Source organism: Sus scrofa, chromosome 16, assembly GCF_054392235.1.
Source record: "Sus scrofa isolate SSC_HxYL_T2T_F1_AM1 chromosome 16, Sscrofa_HxYL_maternal_Yorkshire_Landrace_v2.0, whole genome shotgun sequence".
Lineage (NCBI taxonomy): Eukaryota > Metazoa > Chordata > Mammalia > Artiodactyla > Suidae > Sus > Sus scrofa.
Genome location: NC_139398.1, coordinates 59,737,547 through 59,758,151, shown reverse-complemented (window position 1 = coordinate 59,758,151; position 20,605 = coordinate 59,737,547). Strand labels below are relative to the sequence as shown.

The following is a 20,605-nucleotide window of genomic DNA, read 5'->3' as shown; positions in this document are numbered from 1 at the left end:
AGGATCTGGAGTTGCCATGAGCTATGGTGTAGGTCACAGACATGGCTCAGGTTTGGCGGGGCTGTGGCATAGGCCAGCAGCTCCAATTCAACCCCTGGCCTGGGAACTTCCGTATGTTGCAGGGGCAGCCCAAAAAAAACCCAAAAACAAACCACAATACTGTGCCGTATGTATGAAAGTTGCTAAGAGAGTAAATCATAAAGGTTCTCATCAGGAGTTCCCTGGTCACTCAATGGGTTAAGGATCAGCACCGTCACTGCTGTGGCACGGGTTTGATCTCTGGCCCAGGAACCTAGGCATGCTGTGTGTACAGCCAAAAAATAAATAAATAAATAAGGAAAGAAAAGAAAGTTCTCATCACAAGAAAAAGAAAATGTCTAACTATGTATATTCATGGATGTTAACCAAATTTATTGCAGTAATCATTTCATAGCATATACATATCAAATTGCAATGCTGTACACCTAAGACTAGTACATTGTTATATGTCAATTAAAAAAATTTTTAAAGTAGCATGATCCAACTACATGTAATTACAAAAGTCATCTATAAAGAAATAGATAAAAAGTAAAAGGATAGGAAAAAAAAATCATGTGAAGAGTATGTAGAGTAAAGCTGGTGTTGATACATCAGTATCTTAAAAAAGGCTTCAGAGCAAGGAGTGATAGAACAAATACGGACATTTCCTACTAATAAAAGAATCAATTCAACAAGCTAAAACATGAATGCAACCAATAAAAGAACTTCAATAACATGAAGTTCAATGCACAACAGGAACCGATAGATCTAGGGAGTTCCCTGTGGCCTAGTGGTTATGATTCAGCACTTTCACTGCTGTAACCCAGGTTCAATCCTTGGTTTGGGAAGTGAGATTCCACATCAAGCCATTGCATGCCTGAGCCAAAAAAAGAAGAAAAAAAAAAAAAATCTACAGAGAGAAACAGACAACTCTATAACCATGGTTGGATGGTTAACTCTTCACTCAGTAAATGATGGAACTAGACAATACTACACCTAATAACTGCAGGATACACATTCATTTCACATGTATCAGGAACACTGACCAGGATGAGAGAAAGACAGGCCTTAAAATAAATTTCAATAAATTTCAAAGAAAGAAATCTTACAGATTATGTCCTTTGACATTCACAATGAAGTTAAATTAGAAAACAGTAACAGTAAGATATTGAGAAACGTCCAAATGTTGGAAGTTAAACACTTTTTTGTTCTTCTTTTTGTCTTTTGTCTTTTTAGGGCTACATCCGCAGCATATGGAGTTTCCCAGGCTAGGGGTCTAATCGGAGCAGCTGCTGACGGCTTACGCCACAGCCACAGCAACACCAGATCCAAGCCTCATCTGCGACCTACACCACAGCTTATGGCAAGGCTGGATCCTTAACCCACTGAGCAAGGCCAGGGATCAAACCTTCGTCCTCATGCATACTAGTCAGATTCGTTTCCACTGACCCACAACAGAACTCCTAGAAAATATTTTTAACTGATTGACAATGAAAGCCAACATATTAATATTATGGGATATACTTACAGCTTAGATGGAAATTTATAGCTTTAAATGTCTATATTAAAAAAGAAGGGTTTAAAAATCTATGTTCTAAGCTTAATCTAAAGAAGCTAAAAAAAATAGAGAAAATTAAACCCAAAGTAAGTACAGGCACACCTTGAAAATATTGCAGGTTTGGTTCCAGACCATGGCAATAAAGTGAAAATCACAATAAAGCAAGTCACACACATTTTTTTGTTGTTGTGTCCCAGTGCACATAAAAGTTAAGCTTACATTATACTGAGGCAGTCTATTAAGTGTGCAATAGCATTATGCCAAAATACTTAATTTCAAATACTTTATTGTTAAAAAAATGCTAAACATCATCTGACAATACAGGGCTGCCACAAATCTACAATTTGTAAAAAAACACAGTATCTGTAAAGTACAATAAAATGAAGTATGCCTAAAGAAGGAAAGCAACGCTCAGAGTTTTTAAAAAATCAGCGAAGGAGATTCCACTATGGCACAGCAGGTTAAGGATCTGGGGCTGTCCCTGTGGCAGCATGGGTCACTGCTGAGGTGCAGGTTTGATCCCAGGTGTGGTACAATGGGTTAAGGATCCAGCATTGCCACAGCTGTGGCACAGGTCACAGCTGCAGCTTGGATTTTTTTTTTTGTCTTTTTGCTATTTCTTGGGCTGCTCCTGCGGCATATGGAGGTTCCAAGGCTAGCGGTCCAATCGGAGCTGCAGCCACCGGCCTACGCCAGAGCCACAGCAACGCGGGATCCGAGCCGAGTCTGCAACCTACACCACAGCTCACGGCAACGCCGGATCGTTAACCCACTGAGCAAGTGCAGGGACTGAACCCACAACCTCATGGTTCCTAGTCGGATTCGTTAACCACGGCAGCACGACAGAAACGCCTATTTTTTTTTTTTTTTTTGTCTTTTTGTTTTTTGTTGTTGTTGCTATTTCTTGGGCCGCTCCCGAGGCATATGGAGGTTCCCAGGCTAGGGGTTGAATCAGAGCTGTAGCCACCGGCCTACGCCAGAGCCACAGCAACGCGGGATCCGAGCCGAGTCTGCAACCTACACCACAGCTCACGGCAACGCCGGATCGTTAACCCACTGAGCAAGGGCAGGGACCGAACCCGCAACCTCATGGTTCCTAGTCGTATTCGTTAACCACTGCGCCACGACGGGAACTCCTATTTTTTTATTTTTTTACTTTATTTTTTTTTTGTCTTTTTGCAGCTTGGATTTTGATCCCTGGTCCAGGAACTTCCATATGCCATAGACACAGCCGAGAAAGAAAAATAAATAAAAAATCAGTGAAAACACACAAACTGAAAACTTAACATAGCTAAAAGCTGGTTCATTTAAAAAGACTTCTGGAAGTCAAAAACCTTTAGCAAAACAAACAAAAAAAAAATTACTCCATGAGATATATCACTATAAATCTCACAAACACTAAAATGCTAAGTGAAAGGCATGAAATTTTTATGCCTATAAATTCAACAACTTAGCATCTAAACTGACACAAGGAAAAACTGAAAATATAAATACCCTATATGTATTAAAGAAATGGAACTCAATCAAAACCTTTGCTCCAAAGGAAACTATAAGCCCAGATGGTTTCATGGGTAAATTCTATCTAACATAAAAAAAAATAATACTAATCTTAAACAAATTTTCTCAGATAACTGAAGAGGGAAACTTTCCAACTCATTTTCTATGACCAGCATAATCCTGCTACCAAAAACATAACAACACTCAAAGGAAATTAAAAATCAACACCCCCATGAACAAAGATGCAAAACATCCACAAGAAAATATAATAAAAGTCAGCAACATATAAAAAGTATAATACAGTATGATTAACTGGGATTTATCAGAGGAATACAATACAAGGTTGATTCAAAATTTGAAAACCAATGTATTTTGGGTTTGGTTTTGTTTTTTTTTTTTTTTGTCTTTTTGCTATTTCTTGGGCCGCTCCTGCGGCATATGGAAGTTCCCAGGCTAGGGGTCGAATCGGACCTGTAGCTGCCAGCCTACGCCAGAGCCACAGCAACGCCAGAGCCACAGCAACTCGGGACCCGAGCCATGTCTGCAACCTACACCACAGCTCACGGCAATGGCGAATGGCGAATCGGTAACCCACTGAGCAAGGGCAGGGATCAAACCCGCCACCTCATGGTTCCTAGTAGGATTCGTTAACCACTGCGCCACAGCGGGAACTCCCCTGAAAACCAATGTAAATTTACTAGTCCATTTTCACTTTTCTATACTTTGCCCAAAGACCTGCTGGAACCACACTAAACTCTTCTAAGGGAAGGGTCTAAACTACTTCTGAAACAAACAGTCTAGTGACAAATTTGTCATTAATTACTCAGATCAGAGCACTCCCCTAGACAATCAAATTGTAGCCTTCATAGAACTTTAACATTTTGTTCTCCTTGTATCAAAGATCAATAATCAAAAAGGAAAATAAAGAATATAAACAACTCCTCATATCCTGCAGAACCAGAATGACCATTATTACACTGTACAAAGGTTAATACTAATTTTTTAATCTCTCTTTAATCGATGAATAATGGGTTTGCCTTACCTTAATTTCTATCCTTGCTCTGTGAGGAAAAAGCTGTCCGATCATAGAAAAGTCAGTTCCTACCATGCTGATGGCTAAAAAAAACATATCTGTTTCTGTAAAAATAAAAGATTTAGAAAAACTGAGAATTAGTGTTCTAAATATTTCAGAGATAGGAATCCTAAGAATACATCGAGTTAAAAATAAAATAGAGGAGTTCCCGTCGTGGCTCAGTGGTTAACAAATATGACTAGGAACCATGCGGGTTCAATCCCTGGGCTCACTCAGTGGGTTAAGGATCCCATGTTGCCGTGAGCTGTGGTGTAGGTCGAAGATGTGGCTCGGAACTCGAGTTCCTGTGGCTGTGGTGTAGACTGGCAGCCACAGCTCTGATTAGACCCCTAGCCTGGGAACCTCCATGTGCCGCGGGTACAGCCTAAGAAAATACAAAAAGAAAAAAAAAATTTTTTAATTTAAAAAAAATAAAATGAAATGAAATAGACAGGAGTTCCCACCGTGGGACAATGGGATCAGCAGCATCTCTGCAGTGCCAGAACACTGGTTCAATCCTCAGCCCGGTAGAGTGGGCTAAAAGATCCAGCATTGCTACATCTGGCCCCTGGCCCAGGACTCTGTATGCTGCAACGTGGCCAAAAAAAAAAAAAAGAAAAAGGTAAATAAATAAGACAGTACTTAAGTTTTTCATTAAAGTCCAATAATTTTTTTTTTTTTTTGGCTGGACCCATAGCCACAGAATGTTTCTGGGCCAGTTCCTGGGCCAGTGATCAAACCCACGCCACAGCAGTGACAATGCCAGATCTTTAATCCATTAAGCCACTAGGGAACACCCAAAAGTCCAGTAAGTCTTTTAATCACAGAAATATATCTATGTACATGTACAAAGACATATTTCAATTTTACTACAAAGAACCTCACGGATCTAAAATTACTTTCTTTAGGAGTTCCCATGATGGCTCAGTGGTTAACGAATCCAACTAGGAACCATAAGGTTTCGGGTTCAATCCCTGGCCTTGCTCAGTGGGTTAAGGATCCGTCGTTGCCATCAGCTGTGGTGTAGGTCACAGAAACGGCTCGGATCCCACGCTGCTGTGGCTCTGGCGGAGGCCAGCGGCTACAGCTCCAATTCAACCCCTAGCCTGTGCCGCCAGAGCAGCCCCAGAAATGGCAAAAGACAAAAAAAAAAAAAAAAAAAAAAAAAAAAAAATTAAATTAAATTAAAAAATAAAATTACCTCCGTTAGGGAGTCCCCATTGTGGCTCAACAGAAATGCATCTAATATCCATGAAGATGTTGGTCTGATCCCTGGCCTCGCTCAGTGGATTAATAATCTGGCATTGCCGCAAACTGTGGTGTAGGTTGCAAACAATGCTTAGATCTGATGTTGCTGTGGCTATGGCCAGCAGCTACAGCTCTGATTCAACCCCTAGCATGGGAACTTCCACATGCTACAGGTGCGGCCCTAAATAAAAAAAAGAAAAAAAAAAAAGAAAGAAAGTAAGAAATGGGCATGTTCATACCAAAGAGCAAAAATAAAAAGTAATATGCAACAGGATGCAATAGGTTATATATATGTATATTATATATATATATATATATAAAATATATATATGTATTTTGTCTTTTTAGGGCCACACCCGCAGAATACGGATCCAAGACATGTCTGCAACCTAGACCACAGCTTACAGCAAGGCTAGATGCTTAACCTACCAAGTGGGGCTAGGGATTGAACCTGCATCCTCATGGATTCTAGTTGGATTCTTAATGCACTGAGCCACAACAGGATCTCCAGGTGCTACGTTTTCTAACTCTGTAGTTTTTACCATTAAAAACTGTATTATCAATACTTAGGTATGACTGTTATTATGAGCATTAAAAATATTGATAATTTGTCATTAAAATGGTATTTGTTTTATAGGAATTTAACAGAGAGGAATATTTCAAAATAACCATAATGCTAACTCATAAAAAAGATTCCTAAGATAGTCAGAGATACAGTTCCATAATGGGAGGTAGGAAAAAGGAAGCAATAAAATTAGCTAAAGAGAAAACATGGTAGTTTGGATTTCTTTCTTTTTCTTTTTTTTTTTTTTTTTTTTGTCTTTTTGCCATTTCTAGGGCCGCTCCCGTGGCATATGGAGGTTCCCGGGCTAGGAGTCTAATCGGAGCTGTAGCCCGCTGGCCTACACCACAGCCACAGCAACGAGGGATCTGAGCCTCGTCTGCGACCTACACCACAGCTCACGACAATGCCAGATCCTTAACCCACTGAGCGAGGCCAGGGATCAAACCCGCAACCTCATGGTTCCTAGTCAGATTTGTTAACCACTGAGCCATGAAGGCAACTCGGAATTTTTCTTTTTTACTTAAGAGAGTTCTTGTTTAATTTAGAAAGAGAAAATAATTCACTTCATTTCAAATGAACAATCTACACAATTTAAAATGAAAATCAGTTACCTTTATTTGACCACGGTTTAGAGTAATAGTTTTTCCTAAAGCTGGAATATGTAGTTGTAGAACCACGCTCAAATATGGGGTCATTTTCCTCAACAACACAGGGACCTTTTGTTCTCAAAACTTCTACAGTTAAACTGAAAGAAAAATATTTTTAAATAGCTATACACTAAAAACAAGGAAATAAATAGTAAATGAGATCTTAACAGTTATATTTTGAAATCTACTATGGCAAAGCCACATCAAAAGTATAATATACATGCCGCAGAAGCGGCCCAAAGAAATAGCAAAAAAAGAGACAAAAAAAAAAAAAAAGTATAATATACAAATGAAAAAAAGTACAATATACATTTGAGGTATGCATATTTTCCAAGAATCTCCTGATTTTCACTTAAAATGTCATTGCCAGGGAGCAAAAACAAATGCCAACTATTTTTTCAAAATCCTTAATTACTGCAATATGAAATCTACAAAATATCTTTGGGTAACCTAAATAATTATTTTTTAGTGACTTTTGCACGTCTCCTATATTTAACATATATTATTAACTACCAACAGGGGATACTGAGAAATATAAGTATTTTACATTTATGTGTTACACTCCTGCACACAGAGCAGTTAATTATGCTTTTAACAGTATAATCATCACCACAAAGTAATGGAAAACAACACACAAAAACAATTATTATTAATAATATTACATTTATGTTTATCATAGAATCTACATGCTATAAAACAATTTATTACTAACTAAACTGTCAGAAGACTTTCCATCCCTCTTTTTTATTTCCTTAGTAATTTATCTTCCTTTTTTAATAAGAAACACTGGAAAGACAACTAAATTGCATAATGTCAAATTTGAGAAATTTAATGTTATGACTAAAATTAAATCAGAAAGTCAATTAAACCTCACCATAAGAAAAATCATAAAATATGTTACACCTACGTTTCAATGAATTTTCAGTAGTTATCACCACACAACAGAATATGGTATAAGTTAATAATACTAAGCTTGAAAATTAACAACAAGGTTGAGTTAATCTTCGAAATCTATCCTCTGTGGAGGATAGCGCGTGACTATTTCAATAGCTGATCTCAGTTACCAGCAAAGTTAGTAAAACAATGGCAGCAGGTTAGTGGGTGGCAAGTCGGCATCTTCTCATAAAAGGATGACATTACAAAAATTGCTAAAGATTATAAATGAATCTAAGCCACCTTTCTATTTACGACATCCATTATGCAAATATAAACATCGGAGTCTAAGTGACAATGACAAATACAGCAGCTCAATCTCCCTCACTAGACAAAGCACATTTGTTCTCATAAAACCACAATCTCTCTTTTTTTAAACTTACCTTTCTTCATCCAAAATAATAGAACCATCTTCTGCCACTTTGACTCGAGGAACCAGCAATGGACCATCATCCATCTCTTCTTCTATTTCTTCATTATCTTCACCATCAGGAGTACTCTTACCTTCTTGCCTACAAATGTAAAGATAGGTTATTTCATAAATATTCCCTGAATATTATGAACTTCTAAAATAAATTATTTCAAATTCAACCTTCTAGCTATTCCCTACTTTCCCTATAACCTAAGTGAAAATAAATGCTATGTGTTGTTAAGGACAGTCATAAGGCTTTCTCAAATTTTATCAAGTAGCATTTACTAAGAGCCTTTACTCCCTTTGAAAATGAAAGGAAATAAATGCTCACCTTTTCTACCTCAATAGAGTATCAGAGTAAACCATCCAGATATAACAGCATTAACAAAAATAACCCTTACAGTTATACAGCATTAGTTTCCAAATCATTCTACCACCTCTTCAGAACAAACTTTGGGGGGTAGTTTTCATACTCATTTGAAGTTTGGAGAAGATAAATTACTTTTGCTCTAGATTATACAACAGTGAGGGTAGACCAGAGAAGCTAAACACACTTTTCCAAATGATGACTCCAAATTCCATACACTTTCCATTCAATTACACTATCTCAAGATCTTACTGAAGGAAATATAACCTATAAAATGGTAAAAACATAATCTATTTCTAAAGCTTGAGAGTTCCACTTTAAAATAATGTAGATTTGGAGTTCCCCTGTGGCACAGCAGGTTGAGGATCCAACACTGTCACTGCAGCAGCTTGGATCTCAGGAACCTCCACATGCCAAGGGCATGGCTGTAAAATTAATTAATTAATTAATTAAAAATAATATGAATTCTAGGAGTTTCCAGTGTGGTTCAGCAGGTTAAGAACCCGATATCATGTCCATTAAGATGTGGGTTCTAGGAGTTCCCGTTGTGGCTCAGTGGTTAACGAATCCAACTAGGAACCATGAGGTTGTGGGTTCGATCCCTGGCCTTGCTCAGTGGGTTAAAGATCCAACGTTGCCGTGACCTGTGGTGTAGGTTGCAGATGCAAGGCTCGGATCCCACACTGCTGCAGCTCTGGCGTAGGCTGGCAGCTACAGCTCCAATTAGAAACCTAGCCTGGAAACCTCCATATGCCATGTGAGCAGCCCTAGAAAAGGCAAAAAGACAAAAAAAAAAGTGGGTTCTATCCCTGGCCTCACTCAGTGAATTAAGGATCTGGCATTGCCACAAGCTGTGGCATAGGTTGCAGATGAGGCTTGGATCTGGCATTGCTGTGGCTGTGGTGTAGGCCAGCAGCTACAGCTCTGATTCAACCCCTAGCCCAGGAACTTCCATATACTGCAAGGGCAGCCTTAACAAAAATAAATAAATGATACGGATTCTAAGCATAACAGCAATCATTACTTAATGACTGTTACTTGATGTAACAACCAGAAAAACCCTAATGCTTCTTTTGATTTTCCACAATTTCCTATCTTGAATTACAAGACTACAATAACTTCCTCAGAGGTCTCTTGGAGGAATTTCTTGGGAATAAACTAATACATGTGACAGTAAAATGCTTGTACGCAAAGAGACTCTCTAATGGCATCAAAACAATACCTACTGCAGAATAGTGTATACAGGATGCTAAAAAGAAAGAAAAAAATGCTTGGATAGACATAGACTAGAACTAGAAAGATACAATAAAAATTTGATAACATTTGTTGCCTCTAGGGAGAGGGACTAGATGGCAGTCAGAGTTAGAAAACGTTCCCAATATTTTTGTTCCTTTTGAATTTTGCACCATATGTTCTCAATATTTTTGTTCCTTTTGAATTTTGCACCATATGAATATGAATATTATCATTCTAAAATGAGGGAGTTCCCGTCGTGGCTCAGCGGTTAACGAATCGGACTAGGAACCATAAGGTTGCAGGTTCGATCCCTGGCCTTGCTCAGTGGTTAAGGATCCAGCGTTGCCATGAGCTGTGGTGTAGGTCGCAGATGTAGCTCGGATCTGGCGTTACTGTGGCTGTGGTGTAGGCCAGCAGCTACAGCTCCAATTAGACCCCTAGCGTGAGAACCTCCATATGTTGTGGCAGCGGCCCTAGAAAAGGCAAAAAGACAAAAAAAATAAATAAATGAATAAAATGAGTAGTTTCCATTGTGTCTCAGCAGTAACGAACCTGACTAGTACCCATGAGGATCTGGGTTCGATCCCTGGCCTTGCTCAGTGGGTTAAGTATCTGGCACTGCCTGCGAGCTATGGCACAGGCTGGCAGCCTCAGCTCGGATTTGACCCCTAGCCTGGGAACTTCCATATGCCGCACATGTGGCCCTAAAAGTGAAAAAAATAAATAAATAAAATAAAACCCTAATTCTAAAAGCTTTAATTTAAAATCATCAGACTATTTACTTAGTACACAAATAGTGTGGGGCTTTCATACTGACTTAAACAAGAAGTTACTTTTATTCTTGTCGTTATTCTACCTAAAAACCCCATCACATGTAATTTAACTAAAATAGAAAGAATCATTTGATTTCATTTTTTAAAAACATATCAGAGTTCCCATCGTGGCTCAGTGGTAAAGAACCTTACCAGTAACCATGAGGACTCGGGTTCAATCCCTGGCCTCGCTCAGTGGGTTAAAGATCCAGCGTTGCCGTGAGCTGTGGTGTAGACTGCAGATGCAGCTCGGATCTGGCATTGATATGGCTGTGGTATAGGCCAGCAGCTACAGCTCCAATTTGACCCCCTAGCCTGGGAACCTCTATATGTCACAGGTGCAGACCTTAAAAAAAAAAAAAAAAAAAAAAAAAAGTACAAAAAAAAAGTATCCACAATAGAAAATATTCAAAAAAGATGAGATGCTTACTCTCTTGTTTGGACTGGTGTCGACGATTTTTCAGTTTTCTTTTCTTGCTCCAGTGAAGAACTATTAAACACAAATAGCAACACACTTTTTAATAACTAACTTACATTTTGTCAGTTTTATCTGAGACAAAAAACAAATAATTTTAGTTGCAATTTTTTTAATGATATAACACTATTAATGATGGCGTACTCCAACAGTCAATTTTTCAGTAAAAAACTTCCATCATCAACATAAATAATTCATTACCCTAATCAAGTGACCAGTGAAGGGAAACTCCTAGTCCCAAGGCATGAAGCAACCTAGTTGGCTCATTTTCAACTCCTACATGTTAAACAACTCAAAACCTAGGTTTCTGGCCCTTCCCGCAACTAGGCTGAAGCCGAGTGAACCTGGAAAAGGCTACAATGAAAACACACCACTACTCCTACATTCACCTGGCACACCATGAACAACACAACCATGAGAAGATTTATTATAAACTTTCTGCCTCCCCAGCCTGTGATTACAATCAAGCTTTGTTCTTAAGAGAATTTGTTAATCAATGCCACTGCATTTAATTAAGAGGTAGGGTATGGAAATTAGATCACCCCTTTAGATAACATTATAGTATATAAGAAATATTGGAGTTCCCAGTCATGGCTTAGCGGTTAGTGAACCCAACTAGCATCCATGAGGACTCGATCCCTGGTCTCTCTCAGTGGGTTAAGGATCTGGCATTGCCATGAGCTATGGTGTAGCTCGCAGGTGCAGCTTGGATCCCACCTTGCTATGGCTCTGGTGTAGGCTGGCAGCTACAGCTCCAATTGGACTCCTGGCCTGGGAACCTCCATATGTCACGGGTGCGGCCCTAAAAAGACAAGACCGAAAAAAAAAAAAAAAAAAAAAGAAAGAAAGAAAGAAAAAGAAAAAGAAATAGGGGAGTTCCTGTCGTGGCACAGCAGAAACAAATTTAGCTAGGAACCATGTAGTTGCGGGTTCAATCCCTGCCCTTGCTCAGTGGGTTAAGGATCCGGCGTTGCCCTGAGGTGTGGTGTAGGTCACAGAGGAAGCTCGGATCTGGCGTTGCTGTGGCTGTGGCATAGGCCAGCAGCTACAGCTCCAATTAGACCCCTAGCCTGGGAACCTCCACATGCTGCGGATGCGGCCCTAAAAAGACAAAGAGATTAAAAAAAAAGAAAAAGAAATATAAATGGTGGAGTTCCTGTTGTGGTTCGGCAGCTTAAGAATCTGACTAGCATCCAATACTAACGACAGAAAAGTTATTTAGTTGGTTTTACTACATCTTGGTAATATAACATATGAAATTTATTTTTCATCTCAGAGATAAAGGGCATCATTTACCATCCCAAGAAAGCAGTGACGTGAAATATCACTAATTTTTGCCATAAAGTTCTATCTAAAAGGACATCAGGAACTCCCCTGGTGGCACAGCAGGGTAAGGATCCGACGTTGTCACTCCTGTTGCAGGTTCAGTCCCTGGCCCCAGGAACTTCCACATGCCGCTGGAGTGGTCAAAAACTTAAAATTAAAATTAAAAAATAAAAGGACATCCCATGTGCCATAAATTTTGTCAACATGTTTTTGGAAAACATGAAACTGTACTTTATAAAAATGATATTTACTTAAATCACTACATACCCAAAGGAAGTAAAACAGAAATAAACTTTACTTACGTCATTGGATTGTTATTTGGCAGGTAATATATGAAATCTCTCATAGTCATTTTTGAACGATCTTGTGGCCTCTGATTTTCATTTACGGCATGTTTGTTTTTCCATTGCTTCTAGACACACACACAAAGATACACTTTTATTTTATAAATAAAGGAGAATTATAGCCATATACATTTAAGTATTCAGCCAACTGCTGCATTCATTTCAAGTGCTTGAAAATTATTCCTATCACAATTATGCCTAATTTTAGTAGAAATTATAAATTCAGTATTAAAAAGTTGGAGCACATTAAGGAATTTTAAAAACTAAAGTGACTAGGACTGCATAAAGTGCAATGTATAAAATCATGATTACTGATGCTGACTAATCACAAGGGTTCACTGAAAATTTATACATACACAGCTTTTACTTGCCCTGCAATGAACTGGAATTCTGCATGCTTTATAAAATTCTTGAAGCAAATATTTAATTTTTGCTTCCCCAAAATAAATGTAATTAAGCAGATTCTATAAAACATAGAACATTTTGAGGCTTAGATTTTCAAGGATATGGATTCAAGTCTCACAGCCTCCACTGATACTTGACATAAAGCAAATAACCTCTCGGAGTTTTATCTCCTCCTGTATAAAAGTGACATCAACTTCTCACAGTTAACATATTTAAATGAGATAATGAATACAAAATACCGAGGTAAGTATTTTATCTTCCTCTTAATTAGAAAAAGGTGGACATTCTATAATTAATAATAAGAGCAGACATTTGTTGGGCTCTTACCATTTACTAAGTAACTAGTCTAAATGTGTTTTACACATATCAACTCTTTTAATCTTCACAATCTTCCAATAAGGTGGATACTATCATCAGTCTATTTTACAAATGAGGGAACAGCCACAGGAGACTAAATTGTTCAAAGTTACATAATAAAGGATGACCCTAAGAGTCAAACCTTAAAGTATCAAATTCCAGAGGATGCATGCTTTCCTAGTGTCACACTGCCTTCTCAGACAGACAATGAATCTTCAAGATTAAAAAGAACATAGACTCGAGTTATACACACATCTTCCCCATCTACAATTTTCCTTTTGTCAATTTAGAAAACATTACCAATTCATTTTGCTCAACTATACTTAATTCAAATGAATGTCAGTCATACCTAGACATCCTCAGAAAAAAATCCCACTAAAGGTCTAGTTTATAAATACACTTGTAAGCATATGTGTTTGTGAGCACACATATGGAACTTTTATTTGTGGCTGCTGCCAAAAACAAAGACATAGATGGGGGTTCCCGTCGTGGCTCAGTGGTTAACGAATCTGACTAGGAACCATGAGGTTGCGGGTTTGATCCCTGGCCTCGCTCAGTGGGTTGAGGATCTGGTATTCCCGTGGGCTGTGGTGTAGGCTGGTGGCTACAGCTCCGATTGGACCCCTAGCCTGGGAGCCTCCATATGCCGTGGGAGCTGCCCTAGAAATGGCAAAAAGACCAAAAAAAAAAAAAAAAAAAAAAAAAAGACATAGATGAATAAAATATATAAAAATTAATACTGTGGAAAAAAAATAGCTTATTAATCCCATCATGCTTCTTAAATCATTCTGTTAACAAAAGGGGATATTGTACTAACATGAAGGATGTGATTTGGTTTTGTTTCTCTCATCAAAATGCTACAGATGCTTATTTTTCCTCTAAATGATGCCTCATTAACATAAAATCAGAAATCTAGCAGGCAACAGTCAAAATTCTGATTTTTTTACAATACCTTCTCTTTTCTCAACTCTTCTTTTAACATTTCTCTCAGTTTCTGGGCTTTATATATTCGGAATCGATCTGAGCATGGCTGTTTCTCTTTTGTCGGAACGGGGTTTGGCTGTGGAGCTTCTTGATTATTAACTGTAGATAAAGGATGAGGTTCTGAGGGAACACTGACACTAGGCTTGACCACACTAGAGGTACTTGATAGTCGCTTTCTTCTTTGTGAAACAGTAGGGGAAGATTTACTTGATTCTTCAACATTATTCCCACCATCAGTCTTTTCATCACTGTTGAAAGTTAAAAAGAAAAAAAAAGGATACCATGGATCTTCTTTTAAATATCCTACTTTTAAAAACCAGTCTAGGAGTTCCCGTTGTGGTGCAGTGGTTAACGAATCCGACTAGGAACCATGAGGATTCGGGTTCAAACCCTGGCCTTGCTCAGGGGGTTAAGGATCCAGCATTGCTGTGGCTGTGGTGTAGGCGGGCACCTATAGCTCCAATTAGACCCCTAGCCTGGGAACCTCCATATGCCTTGGGAGTGGCTCTAGAAAAGGCAAAAAGACAAAAAATAAATAAATAAAAACCAGTCTAGGAGTTCCTGCTGTGGTACAGTGGCTTAATGATCCAGCTTCTCTCTGTGGAGGCGCCAGTCAGATCCCAGGCCCAGCGCACAGTGGGTTAAGGATAAGGCATTGCTGCCACTGAGGTGGGGGTCGAAGGTCTGGCTTAGTTTTGCTCCCTCCAGGCAGAAACTTCCACATGTCTTTTGGAGGGGTGGTGGGAAATCATTGACTTGAACAGAGGTAGCAATAAAATTTTTATTTACTAAATTTAGATATGTAAATTCTTTTTTTTTTTTTTTTTTTTTTTTGTCTCTTTGCCATTTCTAGGGCCGCTCCCGAGGCATGTGGAGGTTCCCAGGCTAGGGGTTGAATCGGAGCTGTAGCTGCCGGCCTACACCAGAGCCACAGCAACACAGGATCCGAGCTGAGTCTGCAACCTACACCACAGCTCACGGCAACACCGGATCATCGTTAACCCACTGAGCAAGGCCAGGGATTGAACCGGCAACCTCAAGGTTCCTAGTCGGATTCCTTAACCACTGAGCCATGACGGGAACTCCTGGAAATTCTAATGAAAACTAATGAGTCCTTTGAAACCTCAAATTCCTAAGACCTAATAGCACATAATTTTATGCTCATGCTACGTCCCTCAAGGAAAGCAAAGACAAAATACAAAAAATCTAAATTATAAAACAAAGCTAATCAGCGTAACTCAAATTATCAGATAACTGAGAGGTTAATTCATATTCTTCTATTCTTCTTTTTTTTTTTTTTTTTTCCAGTTTTGGGGTTTTTTGGGCTGTATCTGCAGCATGCATAAGTTCCCAGGCCAGGGAGTTCCCACTGTGATGCAATGGAAACTAATCCAACTGGAATCCACAAGGATGCAGGTTCGATCCCTGGCCTCACTCAGTGGGTTAAGGACCAGCGTTGCCACAAGCTGAGGTGGCAACCAGCGTTGCCACAAGCAGATGCAGCTTGGATTCCAAGTTGCTGTGGCTGCTGCATAGGCTGGCAGCTGCAGCTTTGATTCAATTGCAGCAACAAGCCCTAGCAGTGACAACCCGATACTTAACCCACTGAGCCACTGGGGAACTCCAAGGTTTTTTTTTTCCCTTCTTTTTTTTTTTTTTTTTTTTTTTGTCTTTTTGCCATTTCTTGGGCCTCTTCCCGTGGCATATGGAGGCTCCCCGGCTAGGGGTCTAATCAGAGCTATAGCTGCCGGCCTATGCCAGAGCCACAGCAACTCGGGATCGGAGCCAAGTCTGCAACCTACACCACAGCTCACGGCAACACCAGATCCTTAACCCGCTGAGCAAGGGCAGGGACCGAACCCGCAACCTCATGGTTCCTAGTCGGATTCCTTAACCACTGAGTCATGACAGGAACTCCCCTTTTTCTTCTGATAAATTTAAAGAAAAGTTTTTTTATTGAAGTATAGATTTTTTCCTTTTTTTTTTTTTTTTAAGGGCCGCACCCACAGCATATGGAAGTTCCCAGGCTAGGGGTCAAATTGGAGCTACATCTGCCAGCCTACACTGCAGCCACAGCAATGTGGGATATAAGCCACGTCTTTGATCTATGCCACAGCTTTCAGCAACACAGGATCCTTAACCCACTGAGTGAGTCTAGGCACAGAACCCACATCCTCATAGATACCAGTTGGATTCTTAATCTGTTGTGACACAACAGGAACTCCTGAAATATAGGCTGATTTACCATATTAGATTAGATTCTGGTGTACAGTACAGTGATTCAGTGTTTTTACACACTGTACACCATTAAATGAGGGTTGTTTTATTTATTTGGCCGTGCCTGCAGCATGTGGAAGCTGCTGGGCCAGGGACTGAACCCACCCACGGTAGTGACCCAAGATGTGCAATGACAACACCGGATCCTTAAACCTGCTATACCCCAAGAGATGACCAAATGAGCGCTGTTTTTTTAAAATTAAGTTTATAATCTATAAAGACACCCTCTTAAAACTGATTTAAATTACTGGCATTTTACTTTAATTATCTATCAACTTGGAATCGGTCAAACCAAACATACAAAATGTCAACCTTCTGAAATATTTCTATTGCAGTTATTTGAAGATATTGAGCTACATCAATCAAACCAAATTCTGTTCAAGAGAGAAATCATTTATCTTTTGTCAGGTATAACTCTACTTATTCAGCTATCAAAATAAACTCTTGGAGTTCCCATTGTGGCTCAGTGGAAGTGAATCTGACTAGTATCCATGAGGATGCAGGTTCAATCCGTGGCCCTGCTCAGCGGGTTAAAGATCAGGCGTTGCCGTGACCTGTGGTGTAGGTCGCAGACTCGGCTCGAATCTGGCGTTGCTGTCTGTGGTATAAATCAGCAACTACAGCTCAGATTTGACTCCTAGCCCGGGAACCTCCAAATGCCTCAGGTACGGCCCTAAAAAGACAAAATAAATAAAAATAAAAATAAATAAACTCTTCACTTAAAGAAAGTAGTAAGTCCCTGGAAATTATATATATTATAGTTTAGACTAGATATAATATTTCAGGAATGGCCTTAAGAGGATATAAGTCAAGAATTAAAACCAGGGAGTTCCCTGTTGGTGTAATGGTTACTATTCAGCACTTTTGCCTCTGGGACCCAGGTTCAATCCCTGGTCTGAGAACTGAGATCCTACTTTAAGCTGCTGTACCTTGTGGCCAAAAAGAAAAATAAATAAAAGCAGTCTACTGTTTTCATGTTAGGATTAGTTTAATATAAAAGTGGAATATGCCTAAACCTATAAAATAACCTTTCCAGAAAGTATCCAAATTAAACCCTTATCTCAGCCCTAATAATGTGATACCACCTGCATTTTATCCAGTTAAGTTGAATGCATAAAAGGACAAAACATACACCCTATAGGTTTTTACAATTAGTAAAGACCCACTTAGGAGTTCCCGTCGTGGCGCAGTGGCTAACGAATCCGACTAGGAACCATGAGGTTGCGGGTTCGATCCCTGCCCTTGCTCAGTGGGTTAATGATCTGCCTTTGCCGTGAGCTGTGGTGTAGGTTGCAGACACGGCTCGGATCCTGCGTAGGTTGCAGACACGGCTCGGATCCTGCGTTGCTGTGGCTCTGGCATAGGCTGGCAGCTACAGCTCTGATTAGACCCCTAGCCTGGGAACCTCCATATGCCTCGGGAGCGGCCCAAGAAATAGCAAAAAAAAAAAAAAAAAAAAAAAAAAGTAAAGACCCACTTAAAAAAGGATAAAAAACAAAGTATATTTACTAAATGTCTACTCTATGAAAGCAATACCCTTAATCTTAAATGTCTCAAGACTACACTTATATTATCGATAATCATGCATTCACATGTAGTTAACAGAATCTCTGTAAACTTTATTACTTTAACAGTAACTGGTATTTGTAGTCCATTATTGGGAGAAATTGTGAAATAAATTCTTGTAAGAAACTTGGAAATTACTAAGCATCACTAAGCTATCAAAATAACATTCTATACCCAGCACCAATTAAGGCCAACAGAAAAAATCAAACCAAAAAAGAAAGGAGTAAAATCGTCACCTTCCTATCACAATAGAAAAAAAATTTATGCCATCTCACTGTCATTTAATGGGGTTGGTTTTCCTTGGTTTCCTCATATTTAGAGTATAAAAACAGAGATCAGGGAGTTCCCATTGTGGCTCCATGGGTTTCGAACCTGACTAGTATCCATGAGGATGCAGGATCCCTGGCCTTGCTCAGTGGGTTAAGGATCCAGTGTTGCCATGAGCTGTGGTGTAGGTCACAGATGTGGCTTGGATCCGGGTTGCTGTGTCTGTGGTGTAGCCTGGCAGCTACAGCTCCAATTTAGTCCCTAGCCTGGGAACTTCCAAATGCGGCAGGGGTGGCCCTAAAAAAAAAAAAAAAAAAAAAATCAGAGACCATTAGTAACTCAACATGTCTTAACTTTAATTACTTTGTTCCATCACCTTTAAACACCTAAAGGTAGGTAACTATTCTGCCATGTTCTATGCAAGACAGTTTATATCAGTTATCTTTAATTTTTACAATAACTCTCCAAAGCAGGTTATGTTATCCACATTTTGCATATGAAAAAACTCTGCCTGGGCGAAATCCATGAATTGTTAAGGAGAAGAATTCTGAATCCAAATGTAGTACATGACACATGCTTTTCTGTTCAGAAAACATGGTCACTATAGCTAAAGGGCCACAGCCTCAAATTAAAACAAATAACCAGACTTCCTTTCCGTTGACATAATGTAGAATCAAGTAACACTCCTCTTCTTTTAAGAATAATTGTTTTTAATATTTTTTTAAAAACTTACACCAGCAAAGTATTCCAAAAGAATGAAAACCGTGGTGATCTAAACGCTCCAATGACTACATGTGGATATTCTTCACCTCATAACTGTTATGTGCGGATTCCTCCCGCCACCGCTTGAAGACATGGTCCCGTCTCAAAGAATCTATACTCGGTAACAAAATCCACGCTTCCCACACCGTGTGGTCAGAGTGACCAACTGCAGTTTGCAGTGTGTTCGGCGGTCTCAACTGCCAGGCTTAGTGCAAGCGAAAGAGTACTTATTCATAAAGTTTCTTTACTCCGCTTCCAGGTGACACGACAAGGGAGGAGTAGACGAAAACGCTGCCTCTGCAAGTCCTTACCTGCTCTTGGGAGTCTTTTCTTGAGGTTCTGCCTCCCCAGAATCCACCGGAGGCACATCTGTAGGTTCCGCTGGCTTCGGGACAGAGGCCGCGGCAGGCTCTGGCGGCCTGGGAGCCTCTTGTTCACGCTGGGGATTGGGGGCAGTGGAGCCCCTGGCGCCCGCTCCAGGCCTGACATTCGGCTTCACGCTAAGGCGTGCCCTGCGGAACATGGCGGAGCCAGGGGGCCCGGGGAGGCGGCCCCACGGCCGCTCTCAGCCCCGAGCCCCGGCTGCTGCCCAGAGAGGAGTTTAAGAACTACGCTCTTGCCACAGAGCCACACTACCAGCCGAACAGACAGCTACCGCAGTTTCACGCTCCCGCCGCCGCCTCGGATCTCCCGCCGCCGCCTCTTCTTCATGACCCTACTACACTAATTGCCAAGTTTCCCTCAGCACCTTGAATCCCCGCCCTCGGAGGGCGCCGGAACTGACTGCGTCATCACCCAACGCCGCCGGATGGCGTAAGACGTAGAGCGCCCGGAGCCATGGTAACTGTCAAGCTCTGGAGCCTGGGTTATCTGAGAACGGGAAATGAGAAGCAGCGCTGGCGTGCTCTTCGCTCTCCTTAGGAATTGTTCAAAAGAAGAGGTAGTCAATCTATCAGCTCAGACTTTTACAAAACTCTTAAAGTCGCTGGCCGTTTTTGTTTGTAGAGGATTCTGTAGAGCACTGCCTGCTCATCAGCACGTCTCTAAGCCTTAAAAATTCTTTTTTTTTTTTTTTTTTTGCTATTTCTTGGGCCGCTCCCGCGGCATATGGAGGTTCCCAGGCTAGGGGCTGAATCGGAGCTGCAGCCACCAGCCTACACCAGAGCCACAGCAACGCTGGATCCGAGCCGCGTCTGCAACCTACACCACAGCTCATGGCAACGCTGGATCGTTAACCCACTGAGCAGGGGCAGGGACCGAACCCTCAACCTCATGGTTCCTAGTCGGATTCGTTAACCACTGCGCCACGATGGGAACTCCAGCCTTAAAAATTCTAAATTGAGGAGTTCTTGTTGTGGCTCCACGGGTTAAGAACCTCAGCAGTAACTATGTCTAGTCACTTATGATGGAGCACGATGATGTGAGAAAAAAGAATGTATACATGTATGTGTAACCGGGTCAACTTGCTGTACAGTAG

The 20,605-nt window shown here is 40.3% G+C and overlaps 1 protein-coding gene across 4 annotated transcripts in view; it reads right to left on the bottom strand.

The window, feature by feature from the left end:
• BDP1 (B double prime 1, subunit of RNA polymerase III transcription initiation factor IIIB) overlaps positions 1-19,887 on the bottom strand; it is a 108,302-nt gene extending 88,415 nt beyond the window's left edge. For 2 of the 4 annotated variants that reach the window (XM_005672526.4, XM_085002421.1), the window contains exons 1-7: positions 19,440-19,887; positions 14,225-14,504; positions 12,469-12,578; positions 10,796-10,855; positions 7,922-8,050; positions 6,570-6,703; positions 4,116-4,210 (exon numbers count right to left, since the gene is read on the bottom strand). In XM_005672526.4, coding sequence (XP_005672583.3) covers positions 4,116-4,210; positions 6,570-6,703; positions 7,922-8,050; positions 10,796-10,855; positions 12,469-12,578; positions 14,225-14,504; positions 19,440-19,651 — 1,020 coding nt within the window. In that variant the 5' untranslated portion in view covers positions 19,652-19,887. The remainder of the gene's footprint in view (positions 1-4,115; positions 4,211-6,569; positions 6,704-7,921; positions 8,051-10,795; positions 10,856-12,468; positions 12,579-14,224; positions 14,505-19,439) is intronic. The other 2 variants (XM_005672527.4, XM_085002422.1) reach the window with 1 other exon arrangement.
• Between the last annotated feature and the right edge of the window lie 718 nt (positions 19,888-20,605).